Raw genomic sequence first — 23,951 nt, 5'->3', positions numbered from 1 at the left:
ATGGAATAGCATCGATACGTCTGTATTAAGAAAAGCGTGCGCCCAAGTCCCTACGCGCTGGTAGTCAGGCCCCAAAGAATACATCTTTCTATCTAACGCAAACTGACGATGTTCACTGTAAGACCAGGCCAATAGGAAATCAGGTCCATTTTTGTGTGCTAGGAAGCTGGTTGTGCTAAAACAAATCCATCCCACTACTAGTCAGGCGCTGTGCAGAACATGACTGCAGACAAGACTTCACGTGATTACCCATCACGTGGCTGGGCACAGCCTGCAACCTCACAATTGGGGACAAGAAACGAATCACTCTTTGCTGTGCTTCGAATAGGATATTTTTAGAGACTGTCTAAGAGGGGTGCCCTTGGAAAAAGGATACTAGAGCAGTATGTACAAAGAGGCTGAAATGCATATACTTATCAATACATTGCTGCAGATACGGAAAGACCCGAGATTCCCTACGTAAGCAAGAACATGTGGGTGATCTCGGAAAAGTAATGGATGTTGAGCTTCGATGAACTGCAGCAGCCAGCACAGGGTGAGGATTGCAGTGCATCATGAAACTTGGTCGTGTGAAGACTGGCTATCGAACACAGCATGGTTTCGCACAACAAGATTGATTGAACTCACAGCAAAAGTCTAGAACAGCTAACAATGTCAATCCCGAACTAGCTAGCTGGAAAGCCTGCTCTAGCCATCTTCTTCCCTCGCTGCGCCTTGCGGTTATGATTTGCACTCGATCCCTTATTCGCTTCCTTTCTCTGCCGCGAGATTTGCGTTGCTTTGTCATCATTAGGGCCAGCGACGTTACCACCGCCTCTCCCGCCACCCACTCCGCCTCGTCCACGGCCTCTTCCTCTGCCCCTACCCCCGCCACCTCTTCCTCCGCGACCACCAGATCCATCGCCACTAGCTTCATCTCCAGATTCTGCAGGGCTCTCCCTCCATGCCGTTGACTGTAGTTCTCGCTGTTGGCCCTGGAAAGTAGAGAATTTCGCCTCGAGACGCCGTAATTGCTTGGGATTTCGTCCCATCATTATCCCCCAGCCCTCGATTGCTTCATCCGTCATTCCTGTCTCGCTCTTGAGAGCAGTTCGTGCTTTGCCTCTTCTAGTGTCTGAATCGCGACCAAATAGCTCGGGTGTCATGGTGTATGCGCGGAACAAAGCCTCCTCGTTCTTATCGCCAAGATCAGCGTCTTCTCCTGGTCCTAGCGCGGCGGTATCGACTGATGCACCGACATCTTCAACATCGTAGGTGTCGTCTCGCTCATCGTCATCTGAATCAAAGGTTGCTAGAGCGGCCCAGATAGACGACTTGGCGGGCGTCTTGCTGCGGTCAGAGAGGATCTTATCAGCGCTGAGGTCTTGGCCTCGCCGACCAATGTGAAGGCGGGATGTATCGACAGCAAGTTTATCAAAATCATCATCATCGAATACATTACGACGCTCAGGGATGTATTGACTTGATCGGGGAGGTGGAAGCGGCTGTGATGGTGTCGTGGGAGTAGGCCTATAGTTTGTAAGCATGGCGAGTCCAAAGTGGTTGTCACAAGTAGAACTCACAACTTCTCACTACGGTCCGCTTCGGCAAGATGCGGTGGTAATGACTCTTCTAGTAGGTGTGCAGTGACTTGCTCGATATCATCATTGTACTCATCCAAACACTTCACAATAAATCCAGCACCGAGGTCTGGAAAAAGGTCTTGTATCTGGGTAATCATGCTCATCCGGTGAACATGAATCTCTCCGATAAAAGCCCCGTGACCGTACTCATCCTGCGTTGCCTTGGCTTTGCCCTTGTTCGTCTTCCGTCGTATCAACTTCTTAGGCCGAGCAATACCCGATTGACGGAAAGCACTGAGTGACGCTGCCGTATTTTTCACTCTTGACGCTTCTGGAGCAGTGGCCTTGTCTCTGATCTTCTCCAAGAACGGCGTATTTGTGACCAGATCTGCTACTAGTGTTTTCTTTCCTGCCTCTTTCTTCTGCTCTTGTTCTTCGCTAGACTTTAGACTATATAGATGATCGGAAAGAAGCGAGTAGTTTGGTTTAAGGCCTTCCAACGCTGCTGTGAGGCCAAGATATGTTACTGTCACAAGCTTTTTCTGCATGGGCTGGGGTACTCGTGGATACGCTGCCAAAAGAGCATCTAGAAAGTCGGATCCGGTAAGCATGAAGAGACTCGCATCAGTCGAGGCTCTGAGAAGGGGCGCTACCCTATCAAGAGTGCTCTCGGTCTCCTCTGGTCGCTTCGACTCCAGATTTCTGATCAATGATGTCTTGGCGGTCTGGAGTGATTTTTCAATAGTTGCGCCCTTTCGCTTCCACAGACCCTGTAGAAGTGTGCGAAGTTGCTCGCTCTTCGGGTAGACATGGCAGAGATCAGAGAGGGCTGACCAGCTGAGGAGAGCATTTGGGATGTCGTCTCTTGAAAGCAGCCGATGTGATAGAAAGAAAGCCTTCTTTCGCAAAGACGCTACGGTAGATGGTAACGTGTCGTCATTGGCCAGTTCATGGAAGAAAGACGTCAGAAATGGAGTAAGCATATCCTTCTCTTGAATTGTTGATACAAATTGTTGATCTCCTAGGCGCAGGTATAGCTCAGCCAATGAAGACCATGAGTCGAGATAAAGTTGCCATTCCTCGGGTAGTATGCTCTTTCTGACTTTTGCGTCGGGGAATGGAGCAAAGTGGGGTAGTGACATTACTCCGGGTGGCCGTATGAAGAAGGAGATAAATGAGAAGTGGGGAGTACAAGCGCGGCGTAACGGTCGGAAGCAAGTCTTTATGGATTTCACATCTGGGTGTTTTTATCCTAGTCATGGAGTCATGATGGCTCATGGGTCTGCCTGGGGCGCGATCAAAAGGGAGCGATACCCGATCTGGCACTAGCGCCCGCAATCTTGGCAGTCGCCGCCCACAAAGTGATTTTTGTCGAAGCGCGAGAATTCAACGACTACGAACGCCGTCGCCAATTTTAACGCCGCCCCAGTCATCACATTACCGAGATCAAGGATCCAGGTCGTGACTGGAATCTACACTCAGCACCTACAACAACAAACACTCCGACCTCCAATCCAACAAGATGTCTTACAACAAGGCCGAGAAGGACTTCGGTGAGGGTAAGGAACCGCGCATGTAACATTTGCGACGACGACGTTCTCACACACAGCGCAGGTCCCAAGATCCACAAGATCCGAATCACCCTCACCTCTCGCAACGTCAAGTCCCTCGAGAAGGTCTGCCAGGAGCTCATCGACCGTGCCAAGAACAAGGAGCTCCGCGTCAAGGGTCCTGTCCGTCTGCCCACCAAGCACCTCAAGATCACCACCCGCAAGACCCCTTGCGGTGAGGGTTCCAAGACCTGGGACACCTACGAGATGCGCATCCACAAGCGTAAGCACTACAACCTGAGGCATGTGCAGGCGCAAGGCTAACAATTGTAATAGGTCTCATTGACCTCCACGCCCCCACCGAGGTCGTCAAGCAGATCATCATCAACATCGAGGCCGGTGTCGAGGTTGAGGTCACCATCGCTGCTTAAGCGCTTGCTTTTGGGCAGAGTATATGGAGAAGTGTCATGGGTCTGAGTAGACAAGTGGCAATGGACAGCTATAGCAGCTGGGAATATGAAAATGAAATGATTCAATACTCCAAACCGTTCCGCACAGTGATGTCGCCCGTTCATTCGGGTATTCTTGCTGACGTCGCACATTGCACATTTTCATACAGCCAATCATTATACCCAAGACCTCATCCATAAACGACGTGGACTTTATGCTGAATAGTTGTCCGGAAGTCTCTACAGGCTTGCCGTGTGATACTACACTATACCCTCCGCCCTCATTTTCTGACAATAACCATACCTCGGCACTTGATGAAAACAGAAAAAATCTTTCTCTTCGATCTATTAAACCTTTAAATAAGAAACACGACGACTCACTACATAACAACGCAGCACATTTCGCTCTTGTAACGGTGTGGTGCGTTTGAGGAGCCATTTTCAATATATAGTGCTATTCTTTACAGTCCTGAGTAACATGTTACGATAGCTGAAAAAAGTGCGCTGGGTATCGAATGGCTACTAGAAAACTACTAAGATATTAATCAAAAGAAATTGTATAGAAAGTGGAGGTTCAAAGCATCGTTTCGCTGTCTTGGGTTTAATGCCCAAATACTGCTTCCCGCACAAATGCTCATGAATTCTCACACGTTAACACCGAGAGAATACATTCGGTTGTGGAAAAAAGATTTCAGGAAGCAGTTTCCTCCCACTCTAGCATTTGGGAAGGCATCAGCGTAGGAGACGAAGGCGCAAGCGGGTAGGAAGTAATGTCATGCAAGCGCAGTCTATCTTCTCCTCCGTCACTGCACTCTCAACACTCACATTAAAACCATCACCAAAACAAACTTCATAACCATCCTCATGAGTTTTCATCTACATCACACCACCCCCATCCTTTGCAAGATCATCTTATCCATCCACTCGATCAACCACTCAATCAACCATCCCACGCGGAAGCCTCGCCACAAGCCTGAGATTGGTAGACCACCCTCTCTTCACGGGTCGCACGCATAAATCCTCTTCCTCATCAGTAGACGCAGTAGCAGCAGCAGCAGCAAGCTTCCGCCGCCTAAAGCAGTTTGTAAACGGCGAAGCGTACCCGGTGCGCCGCGTCCCGATGTCCACTCTCTCAACTTTTCGGTGCTTGCCTGGCAGAAAAGGAGAGACTTACATGTCACTGGTCGATACAGGTGTACTGCCACTTCCATTCCTAGACTGACCCTTCGCGTTCGCTTCGTGATAGATGTCACCCGTGGAGCGAGTGTGGTGCAAAGCTAGATCATCACTCAGCTCGCCGAAGTCGGAGTGCGCTAAAGGCAAGCTGTAGGATTGGGCGAATTCAGTACAGGCTTTGCTGGCTGAACTTCTGCGTTCATGCTTCAAGTGAAGGCTAGTTGCCGCATCGCCTTGGACGCCTGTCGATGGTACCGAAGCTGGAGTGCCATGACCATACCATGCTGCATGCGAAGTTGGCTCGGCGTCGCTTGTAACAGCTGCTTGGTGATGGGTCGTCTGGGAGCGGACAATGTGGTCTCGAGGGGGATATACAAGTGGTGGTGATTGAGTTCCAGAACATGTGATGTCAAGGTTGTGCTGATATCCGGTAGGGCCTGGGTTTCCAACAAGTGCAGAGTGCGAGTCAATCTGTTGAGGGATCAGGAATCTGACTCTTCGTCCCATGGGTGACTCTTCTCTTTGGATTGCATTTGTGGCTTCGGACGGACCAGGTACAGCAGCTACTTGGATTGCTGGAGAAGAAAGGGAATCTGGATTTAGTGGGAATTCCTCTTGGTTGATTGGTATACTGGAAGCTGACTTAAGTTCCGTATAGTCGCTGAGAAGTTCGAGCGCGAAGGGCCCTGATAGTTTCGATGGTATATTGAAAGAGTTGGATGATTGTTCACCCAATGACGGTTCTTGGATATGAAGACCCAAGCTGGTCTGCAATGAAGTGGTACCGCTATTGTTCCCGCTCTCTGCTGGATGTACCAATTCCACGACATGTTCATTGGGTACAGGTTGCTCCTTGGTAAGGAGATTGTCCGGCTGAACAGACTGATCATTCCCTGACATGTCCAGGCATTCAGTTAGACTCTTGGTATCGCCTCTTGTCGAAAATCCCGCTTCTTTTTGTGTCCAGTTGTTCGTAAACCGCGGGGCTACAGACGAAGCTGGTGAGGCTTCGAGGTTCGCTGTCTCCGGCGTATATGTCTCGTTTCGATCTTCTCTACTTATCGCGATGTCTGCGGGTCCTGAGGTGCTTCTTTGTTCTGAAGATGCGATTCCCGTCGGTATTGATTGGCCTTCCTGTTCTACAGTTGAGCCATGTTCCTCAGGGTTAGCATAGATATGATCTACATGATTGGAAGAAATAGACTTGACATCTGACTCAACGTGCCCATCGCCATGAAACTCCTCACTGTACTCGTAATACCGTACCGGAGCCTTCTTTCCGAAAACGATGCCCTTTTCGTGGCTCATATCAGCGGGCCTTAGCACCTGCATGCCGCTCTTTTTGTGAGATGTTCTGGTGGGTGTGCTATGTTGAGGGCTGCGAGGGAAATTCAAGTCGTATGACGGAGCATCAGAGCCAGCACGCAATCTCGTCGAACTGCTAGAAATAGAACCAGAAACAGACCTCTTGAAACGAGCATATTCAACCGCAATACGTTGTTTATGATTTTCTGGCAAAGGTGGAACTTCGAAGTGTTGATCATCATGTATGTTTGTCGCGCGACTACGATGGAGCTGGGAAGCATCACTGCGCATACCTTCCGACTGCTCTTTGCCTGAACATTCTTGAAGAGGAGGAAAACGAAACTCCCTCTGACTTTGACTCTCCTCGGAACTTAACGAGGATGACTGAGATGGCCGCCTGTTCTTTGTTTTTCCCAAGTTGTGCGGATTAACAAGACCACCATGCTGTTGCCCCTGTTGGGTGGTCTGGCGATCTCTATCACTATAAGAGCGCGCAGAGCTGATGCTGGGTTGGTAGTAGCCACTATTTGACGGCCCCTGTCCCTCGGAGCTGTGCGAAGCTTGTACACCCAGAGGTATACTGTTGTTCAAGGCAGGTGACAGCAGCCGACTGTTGAGGTTCATTGGCTTGGGGCCTGGTTTGTATGAACCCACGTGTGCGTATGAGTTCTGGGATTGCGGGATATAAGCGCGGGGCGGACTTGTAAGAGGCGGGTTGCTCGAGAAGCCACTGTAAGGCTGTATGGCATGTGCTATCGACTGCGAACGTTGCTGGCCTTGGTATCGGTTTCTCAGTGTGCCTAGTGGCGGTGGCCCAGAGAGTATCGGCATCGTTGGGGGCATAGCGTTCGTGCCATACTGCAGACGGTGTGACGCGGTTGGGTATCGTAGTACGGAAGACGGCGAGGGATGTCCGTGAGACTGCCCGCTGTTTATGCTAGAGGTGTTGCATATTGAGGAGGCTGTCGGCACCATGCTGGTCTCATGATGCCGCTGTGTCTGGCGAGGGGTGTTGTCAAAGCCAGACGAGTCGTCCATGAGGACGTCGCCCACACTGCCCATTTCCGTCTCAGTGCGGAGCATGGAAGAGGCACCACGGCCAACAGGAGCTAAGGATTTAGAGTTGGGCACTCGGCCTGGTGTTCTTGCTGATGTGCGACTCGTATTTGGTGCATTGGAGGCCCTCGATGTGCCACCGCTGCTGCCGCCTCCGCCTCCGCCGTTGAGGTCTTGATCGGACTGCATGGTACTGCAACAGATGCAAGATATGCTGATGGGGAAACAGACAAAGAGATGATGCAAGGTACAAGCAACGACGCTATGCTGAGCTTTCTCTTGTTTGCTTGTGGGTTGCGTTGACTGACGGACAAGCCATGGGTATGGCCAGGAGATGGCGATAGTAAACAAAAAGAAGAGTATCCCAGAGAGAAAAGACCAGTAAGACTTCTCCTATCGTGTCCAGTATCTCGATGGAAAGGAGTTTGGTGTTGAGGATTTGAGTGCGTGATGATAGGTGGGGTGAGGAGGCGGAGATAGCTAGGTGAAGACGATATTGACAATGAGGCTCGCGCCTCCTCTACACCTATCGCGACCAGAACCACTCTCCTCACGACCGCCTAGCAGAGAGGAACAGCTGCAAGAGTTGAAACAAATGGAGGCGACAGAAAGAAAGCCAGTAACGTATGTGTTTATGGATATTGACTCTACTTACGCCGTGTATACTGCACTCTTGAGATGTGTGTTACAACACAACGCCTTCAGACACATACACGGCCATCAAAAGCATCCCGAGCCTCCTTTTTCCGGGATCCACTGATCAGGCAACGGTTTCGAACCAGTTATTATACTGCGCATTACCAGCGCCGACCTCGAATACCACCAACGACTGCTCTTCGCAGGGCAAGACAGTCGATCCTATCAGCCGCAAGAGTCTTTGGCGCAACGGCATCTCCCACGCCAACAATACCAGCCTACAAGGCAAATTCCACACTGCATAGCTCATGATAAAAGTAATATGGCAAAACGAGAGAATACAAAATATATACACTTGTCCAGTTTCCAGTCGACTGCCAAAGACGGCCAACTTAACCAACCGCGACACACACCAAAAAAAGAGAACGACAAAGAAGCATCTGAAAATGCAAACGAAACGATCAAGTTACGCGGTTTCAAATGGTGGGGTATATAGCCATGCAACGCCATACGAGGTTTCAAGAATTGCACAGAAATATAACGAAGAAATGAGTAAGGAAACTGGGGAAAGCGGAGGAAAATCATCACTACTCAGCGATAGGACCGATATCGCCCGACTTCTTCTTGCTAAAGAGTCGCTTGAGAGAGGTAAAGCTACTCCGCTTGGACAGGCGCTTGGCAGGGGTCTCTTGGTAGGTGGACATGGAGGTGTGAGGGCGGCTGGGGATATCACCGGGTTTGGGGAAGGAGTCGGAGGAGCTGAGGACGGGGGATTTGTTACTGCCGAGGTTGCTGGAGATGGAACCCTTGGGGGTGCTGAGGTTCCGAGTGGGGAAGAGACCGAATTGGGCGGTTTGTCGTGATGACATGGATGAGGCTGAGCGGGGTGATCCATATGCTGGCGACATGGCGGATGCGTCGGAGACGGAGGAGTAGGCGGAGTCCTTGGCGGTCAAGGGAGGACTGGAATCTTCGGTATCTGGTTTCGTGTCCGTATGTCGTGTTGGCGAGGATTTCTCGTCGTCGTGCATGTTGGATTGCGATGGCTTCTCCTGGTTTCCTCGAAGCTGGGGTGTGCTGGTGGACTCTGACAGCGGCGTGACTCTTCCACGGTCCTCCTCGGCAAACCAAGTCCCCTGGTAATACTCATTCTGATCTTTCTGGCGTTGCACACGGACGTCAGCACTGGAAACGGCTGACAACGAGGACGAATCTTGGCTCCGCTTCGGGGTCTCGGTGGCAGAGTCGGATGTGTCGATGATTTCAGGTTGGTGTTGAGGTTTGGATTTTACGGTAGTATGTCGTGAAGGCGTCTCCCGGCCAGAAGATGTAGCACTCAGAAAAGGAGGGCGTTCAGAAGGTGGTGTGGGGAGAGGTTTATTGTTGGCAAAATTCCGGAAGGAGCGACCCTCACGTGAGTTGGACGAGTTCCGTGATGAGGTACGCGTTGCAATCTAACCAGGTCAGTACTCTGGAATAAAACCAACCCGAACCGAACCTTGGACAGGCTAGGGAGGATGCTGAGAGACGGCAGGACAATCTTACCAAGCTTCGGCGACTGGCAGCACCACAGCGTTTCTCAATCTCATTGCAGTAGCTGCTGACTTGTACCAGCACAACGCCCAATCTCTCTGCCTTTGCGACCAAGCTTTGCAAGAACTGCGACCAACCCCCAGTATTTCCGCACATGGCGGAGTATATTCGTCCGATGTCCTCGTTCCGATATGTCCAAGCGTCTCCAACATCAGCCAGGTACACGTCCAGCTCCCGGTTTGCTTCGCGGAATACGTTGATGTCGACGAGGTAATCATTGAGTAGTTGGGACATGCGGCCGATGGTGCGTTCGATTACGATGTTGCCGTCAAGCAGCTGGGCGCGATAAGAGCGGTCTTCGAGAAGGCGGTCGAATTCGTTTACGTGCTCCATGGGGACCTTGAGACACTTGTGGCGGAACAGCATGTCCTTCATGCTGCTTTCGAGATCGTCGTTGGCACGCTGGAGGAAGCTGTCGAGCTCGTTGACATGCTTGAGCAGAATGTCGGCCACGTCGGCCACGGATTTTTCGAGATGCTGATGCAAGAGGTGGACACCGAAGACGATCTGGGCAATTGTTTTTGTCAATGCATGGAACTTTGCCTTTGGGTGCTGGCGCCAGTAGCAGCTGTAGGTAAAGTTCCACGAGGGCTCGAGAGCCGTCTCGTCTCTGCACAGCAACTGCTGCCGAGTCTTGACGCCTCTCTTCGGGGCTACAAAGGGCACATGGCCAGTCTCGCCCGTGGCATCGAGCATAGACTCTTCAAAGGGGGCCTGCATGGAGGCTATGGGGTGGATGGGGAAGGTGGCCGTCATGATGCGTTTGTCGCGCTCGTCTTGCCATGCGTAGGAGTCGTCGTCGTCTTCGAAGCTAGGGCGACTTTTCTGGGAGGGTCGCCGGAAGGGAACCATGGTGATGTAAGGATTAAAGGGCAGATTTGCGGGCCCCCAGGGGCCAAGCGGTGGCTATCAGCTCGGGGCGTGGTGCAACAAAGCCAATTCACGTCCTTGTCTCACGGCCCAAGGCGTCGTCGCAGCGTGTAGAGTACACGGACGCGCGAGCGAGGAAGGGGAATTGGCGCGGGAGTGGGTTGGCTCGACGTCCACAGGGAAGATCCTACTACTAGCAACGACACATGGCTGGACCGGGCATTGTGGGGGGGAAGGGAGGGGAAGTTGGACGGCGCAAGCGATGGAAATGTTCAGACGTGTATCGGAGATGGCGGAAAGTAGACTGGACGGCGAACATGGTCCCAAACGTCCAGGGCGGCGTTGGTTCGCCAGCGCTCAGGTCACCGGCCACAGGGGAGCGCCTTTGGGGGGCGCCAGGAGCGTCTGCAGGTGGAGCGCACGCTTTGTCCCCAACGAGTTTGGTTGCATTCCTTAGTGCCCGTGACGGCTGACGAGCCAAAAGCAGGGTGGGGAAACCCGTCTCGCCACCACACGAGATGGGTAGGGTAGTAGTATGTAGTATGTAGTGGTTGGTATACGGTACTGTACCGTGTACTCTGCTGCGTGGTGTGTAGTACAATGCGTGCGTCGAGTGCTCCTAGGGCATTGCATTCACGCCTACGCCAGGCCGCGTACCTATACGAGACCACAACACCCACGTGCCTCTTCTTTTCCGCTGTCCTACCATTCACCCATGTACATCCATCCATACAGACAATCCAGACTCTCTCTGCCCCCGACACCAGCTTGTTTTTTTGCCTTCGTCTCACCCCTCACCTGCAACAAGTACGCTAGAAGATGCAATGCAGCCGCCAGCACCAGACCAGGGACACGAATAAGCAACGGCCTGCATCTCCACGCTGCCCTCCGCCCTGAGCAGCCCATACAAATCCCGTCCTATCGCTCTGTCGCTCTCGTGAAAAAGCGCGCCGAGAACCTGCCGGCAGCTTGCTGATCGCAGCCCTCCACCACGGATAACCTCACGAGCTGAAACACCCCAGCCCACCACACACACACACACACACACATGCACCTGCATCTCCTCCAACGTCATCAGGCCCCAGGTCCGCACGAGGGACGGGCCTGTGGCGCCTTACTAGACCTGTCGGCTCCTGAAAGCCTTTTTTTTTCGCAAACACACCAAAAACCGAACAAAAAAAAGGACATTCGTGACTTGCCTAATGACTGTGCCTTTTCGTGCAATGACCAACCACCACCACCAACCAAAGAAACAAACCAAAAAAAACAGCCCGTCATCCGCGCAAGCGAACACACCCACCCTCAAGCCTATTGTGCCGCAAAAAAAAACCCCTCACTGAACCCCCATTTCCCACTGCCCTTTGCCAACACATCGTTCCCTTACATACCTGTCTACCGACCACGCCCCCTCATCACCTTCGTTTCCCGCCCTGCCACGTGCCATTCTCGCATCGCCTTCCCTGCAACCCAGTCCCCTCCCAAGGCCCAGTAGGTAAACTAACGACGCTTTCTCCCATCATTGCAGGTGCGCCGGGGGGTNGGGGGGGGGGGGGGTCTTTAGTCTCGTTTAACCCCCCTAGACCCTTTTCCCTCGAGCGCAACCCCGACAAAACAAAGGGAAAAAAAAGCTTAACAATAGAGGTGGGAGATGTTGTTTCAGGTCTACATATATCGTTCCCCCCGTTCAGCTATTATCGGGAAGGCACGGGAGGGGGGATATGCCACCTGTCAAACCATCTTCCGGGCCGCGGGATGGGAGACCGAGGGGGGTTTAGCTTGGGGGCGTGCGGATTGAGAGGGGGGGATGGCGTTTAAGGTAGGCTGGTGGTGTAACGGGCAAAGGGCGTTTTCTTGAGTCGTAAGGGCTTTTCAAGAAAGAAAAAAAGACGTTCAAAGAGTGATATAGTAGCTCGTAAGTAGTAGAAATCGAACATAATTGTAACGCATGCAGATCTTGATGTTTTGGTAGTATTACAAACTCTCTTTTTTTTTCTCCTTTTACGAGGTGGAAACTTTATGGATGAGGGTTGCGAGGTTTGTTTCCCTTTCCCCCCCTCCCTCCCGGCTAACAAAACATGCACCGTGTGGTTTTGTGGTTATTTACCGCGCTAGAGATTTGCGAGATGAGAATTTATCTTGAAGGCAAGGGGGGGTATAGAGTAGGATTTCGGGTATGGGGATGCGAGGGAGGGGAAATAGGAAAATAAGCCTTGAGGGGGATTATCATACACGGTGTGCGTGAAGTGAATAGAGCAAATGCCTGCCTGCCTAGGTAGGCAGGCATTTTGCTCTGTTACTGCGGTAGTTTTGTTAGTACGAGAGAATAAGACAGGCAGCTTTGCCGCTAGCAACAAACATGGATCTTCTTTCTCATCTGCCCTGAGTGTCAGCGCAACAACCCCACCCGTTTACAAAGCAACATGCACTTTGCTGACTGAGGCGTTATGAATCTCAATCCCGGGATGATATAGGGTTGGGAAGTTTAAGATGACGGGCTTTTTTTTTTGTCACATGCTGGTAACGTAAGATGAGAGAAACGAAGGAGGTGACACCCCTGATATCTCTCCCCCATCTCCGGTCGGCCGCATATGTCTGTGCCCCCCGGTGGTTCTATAGTATGTTAAAAGACATATAAACCCAAGGCAACGAAAAGAAGGGATGCAGGGATTAAAACGGGACGGGAAAAAAGCCCCCGGACGCAAAACAAAAAACCATTGCGCATGAGCGGGCATGCGGCATATATTAAAAAAAATGCTCCGAGTGGTACTAAGTAGTGAAATATTGGTTCACTCCCATCTTCTTTTCTTTTTCTTTTTCTTTCGCAAGTTTCTACATACATGTGCGTAGATACCTTACCATCCCCGCCATCGGACCCAAACGTCTACCACCGTCTCACCACGCTCCTCCGAATCAACCACAAGATACCATCCAAACCCTGCACCGGCGACGCAAGCGTGATTCGGCCAAACCATGACCTTGTCCCCAATCACCAACTCATTACACGCGCCCCTGTCACCTTCCCAGGTCAGTATGCCATGTTCTTGGCTGATGCGCCCGACTATCCAGCCCGTCCGGCCTGCCTGCTCGTCATAGATGTGCTTGGCGGATGAGTTGCCCAGGTCAGGCGTTACGATGCCCCAGCCAGTGTACGACTTGCAGGGCTCGCGGCCCATGGCGAGAGAGCCGGCTGAAACGAGTGCCTCAGGTTTGGTGCGCTCGTTGTACACACTTGTCACCTCTAGCAGCATGCGGATGCCGATGTTGGACTTGGAGAGCGGCTGGAATGCTGGTGTTGGTTTGGCAGATGAAGAGGTGGGTGGCCGCGCGTGTGTAGCGACTTGCTGGCAGTCGAGCAACGGGTACACGCCTGCGTGCAGTTCGACGAGGTGCTGGGCCTGCAGCCGGGAAAGCACCGTCTGAAACTCGCGAACTCGTGGGGAAGTGCTGGAAAGCATGTTCTGGGCTGCTGTGGCAGTCGGCGTCGCACCAACGCTCAGCACCAGTTTTCCAGCGAAACTCGCCGGCACGGCCTTAGTCGCTGCCTCGAGCCCGATTAGCTCTTCGATCAACCCGTAGGCTGCATCGTCTTCAGATGATCCAGCGTAACTGTGGCCGAAGTGAGTGTAGAAACCTTGTAAGAAGCACTTGGATCCTGTTTCTTGCGTCTTTGAAACTATGGTTGAGACGAGGGTTGGGAAGGATGGAGATGACGTCTTGATGCCCGCACGCTCGTAGCCTGTGTCGATTTTGATAAAGACGCCCAACTCGACTTGACATTTCGATGCAGCGAGATGCTGGACAAGCTTGAGGAATGCATCCTGGTTATCGATCATGAGGTTAACAGATCGCGGTCCAAGTTTCTCGGCCAGAGCTATCAGGCGTGGTATACCGGATTGCGGAATCGGTACGCCATAGAGGATCTACACATGTGACGTCAGTGAAACGATTCCCTTCTCTTCGAGAATGATGAGTGCAAAGCAGGCGCTGGATAATGGAAGAAACCCAGAATTCCGTATCCCAAGACAGCCTTATGCTGAGCAGAACATCGTCACAAAAAAATGAAGAATAGAATATAACAAAAAAAAAGAAACATACACTAGCCTGCCTCCCCTTTCCCTGCTCCTCCAATACCAACTCCGCCAAATTCTCCGCTTCAATAATCGTACTAACAATGAAATTCGCAGTGCCTTCCTCTCCAACCTGCAGCTTAGACAGTTCCTTCGTCTTATGACTCTTGACGTGTGCGCGGAACCCCACCCCTAACTCTTTGCAGACGTTGAGCATGGCATTGCAGTTGCGCTTGATGATTGCTCGGTCTAGCACTACAGCTGGTGTGGATAGCTCATTCAGCGTTTTGCCGACGAACTGGTCGGCGAGCGACGAGGAAGAAGGGAGGGGGTAGCTTTGTAGAGTGGATAAGTTGGACATGGTGGGTTGTAATGAAATTTGTTGTCTAAGAGATTTGTCTGTTTTTTTTCTTTCTTTCGTGCCTTGAGATGTAGATGAGGATGTAGTGGAATGGGCGTATGAGAGTAGCAGGTTTGTTCTTCCAGGTATGCGGGGTCGACCGCCGGATGCTGAATATCTGGAAAGCAAAATTGCGGAATCGAATGGCTCTACAATGTATATCTAATTTCACGGTTCGGCCCTCTTGCTCTACTATCGTGGATTTCTTACCGTGGGGGCCTTACGTTAGAGCTCCCCGTCGGACAAACAAAGTGCGGTCAGCGCCTTCACGGCCGCGCTAACTCGTGAGGAGGATTTCCAAGGCCGCGGATCTTGGATAAGGAAATTGAGACAGAAGAAATCAGTGAAGCCTTGGATAATTCGAATTAGTCACGTTGAGGTAAGGAAATTGCGGTTCTGGTACGGTGGGAGTGACGGTGATGGCTTGATGAGTCTCGGATGGGTCTGAGACCTCTTGTTTGCGTTAGTGCGGGGATGCCCACTATCTACTAGATTGGGTAACAACAGAAGCTCTCAGGTACTTGAGAGCAAGAAATAAAGAACAATGCGTTTGTGAAAACCAAACCCAACTCAAGGTTGATGCACTAGAAGAAAGCTGACCTAATGACTTTGGAATACATGAACAAAACACGCCAAAACTCCTGGGTAGCACTCAAATCACAATCTTGCTCCACTCTCGTAACCTCATACACATGCTCATACCCCCAGCCCAAAACTGGTCTCTATGCGTTAGGTCCAGGCCATACACTGCTCAGCCTCCTCCTCCTTCCCGTCATTGCACTGCCGGGACTAACGCTCCTTGTGCCGACCGCATTTGTCGGTGCAAAACTATTCTCAAGGATGGCATCTTCGAGATCATCCTCCTCTTCAATCCGCGTCACCACATCCTGGGGCGGCTCCTCCTCAAATACAGCCTGTAAATCAGCGTGGGGGCTGAATTGTTTCCAGCTTTGCCAAAATCCAAAGGTAGTGCGTTTCGAAGGTCCAGGACCATTGACGTTAAGTGTGCGGATGGGTTTCCAGAGCGACCGGCGCTCATAATATGTGATAAAAAGAAGAATGGGGAAGTTCAAGGTTCGAATTGCCGTTATGTTAATCTTATGGAACCAGCGTGGTGAGAGGATGAACTTCAACGGAAGAAGTATTACAAAGGCGAGAAGGTTAAAGGGCGGGCGATAAGCAAAAAGGGAGTCTGACTTGACACCTTCGAAGGTCAGGACAGCGCGGCGAAACTGGATCTCAGCCGTCGCATCGGCTGCGATCTTAGAGAAGGTGTTTGACAAGATCGACACCAAGACAGTCAGGAACAGGGTGTTACCAAGAAATGCGTAGACGACCATGAGTGTAGGGCCGAGGATCTCATGAAAGCCAGGCGCTTCGTCAATTCCTGTACCGTCGAGACCGAACCAGATCCACAACATCCACTTGGAAATGGTAATGGAGTTCGGTGATTCTTCATACCCAACTTCGGGGTTGCTGATGCTCAGCCATTTGAGCGCCAAGAGGAAACCACCAAAACACCACACAGCAATTAGACTCAGTGCCGTGAATTCTTTGACCATGGCTCGTAGGGCGATAAAGAGCATATTATCCGGCATCAGATTGAACGCGATTCGTGGGAAGAGGATAGGTGAGGCTACGGTAAGAACATCGAGAGCTTGTCGTCCAGTCTCGTCTTGTCCTGTTATCCAGCCGTGGAACCGCATCCAAATGTAGACAATGAATATGGCAGAGAAAGTGACATCTAGAAAAGCCCACAGTTCCTGGGTATGGACTTCCCATCCATGTTCGAGACATGACGTCAGCTCGTCCAGCACCCAGCCAGCAGCATAGACCATGAAGATCAACTCGGGCCAGGTAAGGGAATGATCTTTCCTTGCCGACATGCACCAGCAGTACAGGGCCAATAGTATGAGGAACTGAACGACTTCGATCATGTTGCGCGTTCTTGGTACCATGAGCCGATACTGGTTCAGTACGGGTGCCTTTCTTGGGTCGTAAAGCGAGATGGGCTTGTACTTGTAGTGGTCTGGAATGATATCCATAAATGTAGTCGGTGTGTACACAATGCGTCCTCGATAGATTGCGTCGATGACTTTCTGGCTCGCAGAACCTGAGAGTAGCACTTTGCTCTCAGACACAATGGCAACTTCCAAAGCAGTGAGCTTGCCATCATTATCGCCTTGACCTTGGTAATCGGAGGCATGTCGTGGTGGGCACCGCTCCTCCGGGGCTCCTTGGAAGGGTTGGAATGGCGCCACTAAGATCTGCGCCAGCAGCAACAGGCCGGCTTTTCCCGTAGACTCTTCGTCGTGTCGCCGCAAGATTTTCATCGCAACCAATTCGCATAGATTGGCACGTGTAAGATCGACGGTCTGGTGATGTTGCTGGAACTGCTGCTCTCGCAAGAATTGCATGCGATTTACGAGCAAACAGTAAACAATGGATATGTCGTCCTCGTCATAAAGACGGTCGACAAGTGGTTTGACGATGAGGACATTCATACGTGGTTCTCGGAGTTGGTCCACTGTGTAAGGGTCCTCTATTACGGCCAGAACGAGTCTTCGTATTCTGTTCAACTGTGAGAAGTGGACTTCAGATTTCTATAGAGCGCTTCCACTCACCGATGAATATTGAAGTATGTCTGATGGCTCTTGGTGGAACTTGTACCGGGCGTTGGCGCAACTGTTGGTTGGCCTTGGCCATTGAAACATCCATCACTCCCGGCATAGTCTTCTTCAGGCAACAAGGTCTCTTGCTCTTCTCTGCTCTTTGCGAATCTCAATGCATCGCTCAGTGTGCGCTGCGTCTCCTGCTGAGGTCGCTTCAGGTACTTTCTGAATTCGATGTGCCGTGACGGTTGGCGCTTTGGAGATGGTCTGGATGTTGGTGAGAGCTCCCCATCTCCATTGCTCGACAGAACGGCAGTACTCTCGTTGCTGTCATCATTGCTGGTTGTAGCGTCGGGGTGGATTGATGCTCGTGGAAAAGTGCCGTATGCAGGACTACCGTTTTTATTCCAATCGGGGCTGGAAGTTGGGCCTGACATGGAAGGCTGCTGTCAGCCTCCTGTAATAGTAACAGAGACGTCGGTAGACGGCACGCAATTGAGCGGGTCGCGTCCAGAATTGATTGGACTTGCGTGTGACGAAGGTGGCTAATCCTGATTGGTCTCAAGATAGAGGATGCAGCATACGAAGGGGGTGGGGCAAGTATTGCGGTTTGTCAGACTCGTAACGCCCTAAGAACAGTGCACCTAGGAAAGAAATAGAACCCGGTCAATGGCAATGCCTATGTAGTCTTGGTGACGATTGAAGGTAATAGGCGGGTTGCCGATAAGGTAGCAAAAGAAAGCACGGGTTCACCGCAGCCCTTTGAATCGTGAGGCAATGTTTGAAGCTAAATCCCGCGCCGGCTAACCACATCGGGAGTAGGCCCGCCTCGTGATGCGCGACTTTCTTTCCAGAACCATCATCTTCTTGATAAGTAGTAGTTGTGTATCATTGTAATTGGTACGATGCCTTAGGCATGTGCCACAACGGACTCCTCTTTTGTGCGTAAAAGAAAACGTGGTTAATGGTAGCCACGTGAAAGTAGTGATTTTCGACACGTAGTGTTTCACCATAGATTTACGAAGCATCTAGGGTACAGCTTTGATAGAAGGTAAGAAAGATGCATTTGTGCATACGATGTGCCTTGGTCATGCAAAGGCTGGGGCGCGGCCATGACTGAGCGTCTTCTTCGTTACACAAATCAGATTGCTTGTAGAAGGTATTCGTCTTGATAGCAGATATATAACTAGCAAACGCTGTGGGTCGTCTTAAACGATAAAGCCTAGATTTACTTTTCGTGAAAACGAAAGGAGCCAAAGAAGACACCTAGATACAAAATGAAACGTAGTTTCCTGGTTATCGCTGCTTACACACCTACAATTTATAAAATGTGCCTATTAAAGAGCAGAAATCGCAAGCTCATTGAGATGGTGTAGTGAAAGTTTGATCAATCTCTTTAGGTAGCATCACTCACTAATGACACCATCCTAGCCTTGACTGCCTGCGACCTTTTGCACACATGACGCCTAGTTCTTATTCCGTAAGCCCATTTCACCTTCCCCGATTCACTTTGCTCTTGTTTGATGGGAAATATATCAACTGCGCGCAGTGCGTAAGCGGATTCGTATGAAACCCGGCACTGCCGTATCTAGCCCTGTATTTCCGACATGTTCATTGAAGAATGAGATGACGTATCTGTCAAAAGGTATCGTGATGACTGTTTCTGCCTAGGCAGGCGTTCACTCATAATGGACAAATGTCTTACCTAAATGGCCATCTTCCACCAGGTGCTCCACTTTTCTGTCTCTATCTCCCCAATCTATAAAGTCTCTTCCTCACTTTAGTTGCACAACTAACAAATAGGAGAAGCTTACAAAGATGGAGCCAAGGGGATTCCAGGACTACTATGCTACCCTAGGACTGCAGCTCGGTGCCTCAGCCGAGGCGATCAGATCTGCCTTTCATGCCTTGGCTATCAAGCATCATTCCGACGGGTCTGGAATTGGCGATTCAACTCTCTTTCGTGCTTCACGCGAAGCCTATAACAGACTAACTGATACTGAGTTCCGCAAGGAGTATGATAGGACCTACTGGCGTAAGAAGCTCCAGATTGACCCTCCCGCTCCGGGTGCTGACGAACAACCTTTTGGTAACACTCGTACCTATCAGTATGAAGCTGAAATGCGAGAGAGAGCTCGTAGAGCCAGTCCTCCGCCGAAGAAGCCCTACAAGAAGCCTGGTGATCCTGGATGGAAGTACCTGAATAGCGCCGCGTACCAGAAATGGCAACAGGTGTCAGCCGAGTACTATGCCCGGCATCCCGAGTGCGACCCTCCGTAAGTGGATTGAACGCGAAGTGACTTTGTTGAACGCTTTTAATAAATTCTCTTACAGTGCCGATGAGAGTAGGCCCCCAAGCCCTGGTCAAGGCGGGCTACAACACGGTCTTTTTGTCAGAATGTCGCACGAGTGTGTGCTTCGTCCTTGCAAATATAAAAGTGCTACATGGAGAGTGCAGCCCGGTGGTGCTGATCACTGTGTGTTCTGCATGGAAGCCCGCGTCGGCTGCAGCAGGTGCCCTGGATGCGAGGCTTTGGCATGCCAGAAATGTCTGAAGAAGATCGCTGAGATAGAGCAGAACTCATGCATGCTGAGCAACAAAGTTCCGTCCGCTGCATCGGGAGGTTAGAACGACGGCGCGCCGGGGTAAGAACGGGGATCGTCTGTGATGCGGAATCTCCGATGGACAAGGGGAGGAATTGTATGGGTTGAATATGCGAGAACATGCGAGTATTTTTTGTGATTAGAGAGATTTGGTCGCCTTGGTGCGATGCTCCTATGTACCGATATGGATAGTACTGGAGGTTGCCCGGGTTAGGATATGCTCGTGCAATGACTACATACATATTCATGGGCAGTGCTTAAGCAAACATTACTATGTAAATACACTATCCAATCAGAGCTGTTCAGGTAACCAAGGCTTGAATCAGTTTTTTTGTCAGTTTTGAGTGCTTATGTGAGCCGTATACACTGATGTAGAAGCTACTAATCTTGATGACGACTGATTGCTTAGCCTACCGGTAGCCGATGCCTTGTCATTCCAAACGAACTCTGTCCTACCTTAGTGCTGATCCCGTCACCAGGGGTTGCGTGAAATATGATAGCTCGATAAATTGGGAGAAAAGGAAAGGACATGAGAGGTTAAAATGGTAGGCCGGAGAGAAATGGTACTCTCGGTACCAATGAAGCCACTTGCGTGCTTACTATTATGATGTTATAGCAGATGCCGACGCGAGTATCTGAAAGACGACACCGATTTTGGCAGTCAATGGTTTCAAAGGTAAACGGCGTTGACTTGTGTGGTATAGAAGGACAGGGCATGACAGGTGCCGCTAGTGCAGCTGTTACGTCATGGCTTGGCGTGTCTGGTGTGGATTTGTTTCCCATGGAAGGAATGATTTCTCAACACCATGACTGCAGTAGACGACCAGAAAACACATCATCCCGACATGCCAGCCATTGCTGCGATTTGAACTCTGATACATGTCTATGCCGTACTCCGAATCAGCGATGCGAAACCACGACAGCGAAACGGAATACAGATGACATGTGAGCAACCCATACACATATGGGTGTCTTGACATGGCTATACCTTGGAATCCAGCAAACGGCATCAAATCTTTACTTATGTCTCTGGCATCACGGACGTCATCTTCATTGCTGCAATGTCGATTACTCGCATGACACTACTGGTAACTCGCATGTTGTTGGATTCTCGCTTCATCATGTCGACCAGCCCGTCGTCGGTGCAGCCGGACTGGCTCCTTGATCTGAACCGACGTCTACACTGAGCATGGAGATGGCTTGTATCCACTGCCTCACAATCTGCTCAGGCAGACCATGGCAACCGGCTCAGTATTCGCACAATGGTCTGCTATATGGAGACCAAAGCTATTAATTCCTCAGGCTTCCAGATTCGAAACAGGCACCAAGCCGGCGGGGCCTTACAAGGGGCCGCACCCCGCGTACAAAGAAGGCGCGCACGGCCCCGGAGCCACTCGCCATCCGAAGCGTAGCGTGTGTCCCACACTTTGGAAACGTGCAGGCGCGCCGCCCACTTTTTGACGCGCAATCCGGCCAAGCCTACCGTCAGCCCGCATGTCGACTTGAAGCACACCAGCCTGCCCAGCTCCATTTATAGCACAGTCCACCTTGGCTGATCTCAATCAGGGCTCATCCTGGCGCGCCAAACGGCTTGTGAGGCGGCACTTAACATCAGACTCGCATCCCGTGTCAAGTGTATTGCTCCAGCTGCTCCTCCGAGCCATCGAGGCTAACCCTTTCTGCCCATAGGCTTCTAGTTAGCAATTAGCGCCATCTTACCTCATCCACTCGTCTTCTGTCCTGCTTCCCTTCTGTGTTTGCTGGCCATTCACTGTACATACCTTGTTTATCGTCTCACCAATTCACTTCCGCTCTTTTCAACATTGCAAGTCCACATTCAACATGGACCTCTACCGAGCTACCTTTGCGGGTTCCGTATTGCTGAATCTCTTTGCATTCTACCAAACCCACCGCTCCCGCAAAGCAACCACCGAGGTGGCCGTCTCGGACAAGAAAGATGGACTGGAATCCCACGAGCCTGATATGGACGGCTTGAGCAAGCTGAAGAAGCGTTTCTTCCCAATCTATTTGCTCGTTAACGCTGCAGATTGGCTCCAGGGACCCTACATCTATCCCATCTACAAAGGTACATGCATGTGAATGAATAACTCATACCCCTTGCGTACTCACACGTCTTTGCAGATGAGAAGGGACTCCCCGAAGAAACAGTCGCCTTCCTCTTCCTCACAGGCTTCATCTCCGCCGGCATCTCCGCATCTTTTGTAGGCGGACTCGCAGACCGTTATGGCCGAAAGACGGCCTGTCTTGGATACTGCGCCATCTACTCCCTCTCGTGTGCTACGCTCCTTACCAACAACATCTACGTTCTATTCTTCGGTCGTATACTCGGCGGTCTCTGCGGAACGATCCTCTGGAGCGTCTTCGAGAGCTGGCTCGTCGCCGAGTTCAACCAACTTATGCTGCAAGATGGTGAGCCTCACTTGAGCGCCATCTTCAGCACCATGACCACTTCAAACACTCTGGTTGCCATTGCCTCTGGCATCTTCGCTGAATGGGCAGTCACCAAAACGGGAACGGCCAAGACACCCTTCATGGCTTCCATTGCATGCTTGGCCCTGTCCTTCCTGGCCATCTCGTCGTACTGGGGTGAGAACTATGGATCCAGCAGCCGAAGGGCGTCTGAGACCGAAGGTCTTCTTCAGCAAGAAGAGGCGGCGCCGGCGCCTTCCTCCACCTCTGCTCTACGCACAATTCTACGTGATCGCAACATTATGATTCTCGCGCTGGTATCGGGTTTCTTTGAAGGATCACTTTTCCTATTCATCTTTTTCAAATTCCCTGCATTGAAGCTCAGCCACCAACTATCCGGCTCGACAGACGGTAAGCAACTTTCCAACGCCACTTTCTCTGAATATATGTGCCTGACATGAAGCAGAACTGCCTTTCGGTCTCATTTTCGCTATCCTCATGTGCTCCATGATGCTCGGCTCTCTCCTTCACAAACATGTCTCCACATCGGCGAACCCAGTACCCGCGCAGAAGATGCTCATTGGCATTCTCGCCGTTTCTTCTGTCTGTTTCTTTATCCCCGGGCACTTCCGCGACGAACGCCTCACACTTTGGTGCTTCTGCATTTTTGAGCTCTGCTGCGGAATCTACTACCCGGCCATGGGCTCACTCAAGAGCAAGCTTATTGAAGATGGTTCACGAGCCAGCATCTACGGTATTCTTCGCATTCCACTCAACGTCTTTGTCGTGCTAGCGCTCAGCACCACCAAGGAAGGTATGCAATGTCCTCACAGTCGTCCAAGATCAACACAAGCTAATGCATGCATATAGGTGAGGCGCATCGCGACACAGTATTCACTACATGCAGTGTGCTCCTTATTGTGGCTGCCGTCTTTGTCCACAAGACGCTGGCCTGATTTTTTTTTTCGTTATGCTCGTGAAACTCTAGACATCAGATGTGCACAATGCGCTCATAGGGGATGGCGCACATACTCTGGATCATTAGAACTTTGGTAATATGTCAGCTCTATAGTATAGCGCCGAGGCTATGCAAAGACTATTTTGTTGTTGTTATTACTAAGTATGGTTGCTTTCTGTAAATAGCACCGTATATGCACATCGCCATGTAGAATCCCCACTTGTTTTGTTTTTCTTTGGTCATCGCAATCGGTTGAGTACGTATGCACATGAAGATAGACAGGTAGATCATATGATATCATTGTCAGCTCTCACATTGCGTACCCTACACGACTTGGAACCAGACTTGTATGCGCAATCTTGAGGTCTGTGCGACAGGGCCTCTTTGCGGCCCCCCAGTGTGAAAGCATGTTCAGGGAGGTCGACTGCCCCCCAGCTAAGGGTGAAACGACGCTGGTGGCGGCTGATGGCCAAGAGACCCACCCTTGGTACACGACTTGCCTACCACCATCGCAATCGCAAAACGTCTCCCGCGGCTAGTCGAGCCGCCGTCACATTAGTTTGCGCGCGAAGCCAACGTCGGTGCCCCAGGATCCAATGGTGCAGGTGTAGCCGCATGTAGCTGTTACTCCGCAGTCAGCTCGTATGTCATGGATGGTCAGTCATGGTCAGCAGGGGCGCGCC

At 51.1% G+C, this 23,951-nt stretch overlaps 10 protein-coding genes across 10 annotated transcripts; 4 read left to right on the top strand and 6 right to left on the bottom strand.

Annotated features, from left to right (window-relative positions):
- Positions 1–665: 665 nt before the first annotated feature.
- COCVIDRAFT_85757 (hypothetical protein) lies at positions 666–2,704 on the bottom strand (the record flags this gene model as incomplete). Its single annotated transcript, XM_014706226.1, has 2 exons — positions 666–1,509; positions 1,563–2,704. 2 exons carry the CDS (start codon positions 2,702–2,704, stop codon positions 666–668), a joined length of 1,986 nt encoding a protein of 661 aa, XP_014561712.1.
- Positions 2,705–3,084: 380 nt separating this feature from the next.
- On the top strand, positions 3,085–3,543 carry COCVIDRAFT_86117 (hypothetical protein; the record flags this gene model as incomplete). Its single annotated transcript, XM_014706225.1, has 3 exons — positions 3,085–3,121; positions 3,177–3,395; positions 3,449–3,543. The coding sequence occupies 3 exons, from the start codon at positions 3,085–3,087 to the stop codon at positions 3,541–3,543; spliced, it is 351 nt and encodes a 116-aa protein (XP_014561711.1).
- A 1,188-nt stretch (positions 3,544–4,731) lies between these two features.
- On the bottom strand, positions 4,732–7,287 carry COCVIDRAFT_22277 (hypothetical protein; the record flags this gene model as incomplete). Its single annotated transcript, XM_014706179.1, has 1 exon — positions 4,732–7,287. The coding sequence occupies one exon, from the start codon at positions 7,285–7,287 to the stop codon at positions 4,732–4,734; it is 2,556 nt and encodes an 851-aa protein (XP_014561665.1).
- A 1,034-nt stretch (positions 7,288–8,321) lies between these two features.
- Positions 8,322–10,179, bottom strand: COCVIDRAFT_33308 (hypothetical protein; the record flags this gene model as incomplete). The annotated part of the gene is made up of 2 exons (XM_014706224.1): positions 8,322–9,188; positions 9,280–10,179. The coding sequence occupies 2 exons, from the start codon at positions 10,177–10,179 to the stop codon at positions 8,322–8,324; spliced, it is 1,767 nt and encodes a 588-aa protein (XP_014561710.1).
- Positions 10,180–11,271: 1,092 nt separating this feature from the next.
- COCVIDRAFT_85967 (hypothetical protein) lies at positions 11,272–11,475 on the bottom strand (the record flags this gene model as incomplete). Its single annotated transcript, XM_014706223.1, has 1 exon — positions 11,272–11,475. One exon carries the CDS (start codon positions 11,473–11,475, stop codon positions 11,272–11,274), a length of 204 nt encoding a protein of 67 aa, XP_014561709.1.
- A 1,574-nt stretch (positions 11,476–13,049) lies between these two features.
- On the bottom strand, positions 13,050–14,625 carry COCVIDRAFT_22275 (hypothetical protein; the record flags this gene model as incomplete). Its single annotated transcript, XM_014706178.1, has 2 exons — positions 13,050–14,117; positions 14,293–14,625. The coding sequence occupies 2 exons, from the start codon at positions 14,623–14,625 to the stop codon at positions 13,050–13,052; spliced, it is 1,401 nt and encodes a 466-aa protein (XP_014561664.1).
- A 761-nt stretch (positions 14,626–15,386) lies between these two features.
- Positions 15,387–17,713, bottom strand: COCVIDRAFT_33305 (hypothetical protein; the record flags this gene model as incomplete). Its single annotated transcript, XM_014706222.1, has 2 exons — positions 15,387–17,235; positions 17,289–17,713. 2 exons carry the CDS (start codon positions 17,711–17,713, stop codon positions 15,387–15,389), a joined length of 2,274 nt encoding a protein of 757 aa, XP_014561708.1.
- A 1,381-nt stretch (positions 17,714–19,094) lies between these two features.
- Positions 19,095–19,556, top strand: COCVIDRAFT_22273 (hypothetical protein; the record flags this gene model as incomplete). Its single annotated transcript, XM_014706177.1, has 1 exon — positions 19,095–19,556. One exon carries the CDS (start codon positions 19,095–19,097, stop codon positions 19,554–19,556), a length of 462 nt encoding a protein of 153 aa, XP_014561663.1.
- A 1,851-nt stretch (positions 19,557–21,407) lies between these two features.
- Positions 21,408–21,569, top strand: COCVIDRAFT_86073 (hypothetical protein; the record flags this gene model as incomplete). Its single annotated transcript, XM_014706221.1, has 1 exon — positions 21,408–21,569. A coding segment is annotated over one exon (162 nt), but the record flags the coding sequence as incomplete, so codon positions are not given.
- Positions 21,570–21,722: 153 nt separating this feature from the next.
- Positions 21,723–23,266, top strand: COCVIDRAFT_33302 (hypothetical protein; the record flags this gene model as incomplete). The annotated part of the gene is made up of 4 exons (XM_014706220.1): positions 21,723–21,966; positions 22,023–22,721; positions 22,777–23,124; positions 23,181–23,266. 4 exons carry the CDS (start codon positions 21,723–21,725, stop codon positions 23,264–23,266), a joined length of 1,377 nt encoding a protein of 458 aa, XP_014561706.1.
- Between the last annotated feature and the right edge of the window lie 685 nt (positions 23,267–23,951).

This window comes from Bipolaris victoriae (genome assembly GCF_000527765.1).
Source record: "Bipolaris victoriae FI3 unplaced genomic scaffold scaffold_4, whole genome shotgun sequence".
In the NCBI taxonomy this organism is placed as follows: domain Eukaryota; kingdom Fungi; phylum Ascomycota; class Dothideomycetes; order Pleosporales; family Pleosporaceae; genus Bipolaris; species Bipolaris victoriae.
This window is presented reverse-complemented; position numbering and strand designations above follow the sequence as displayed.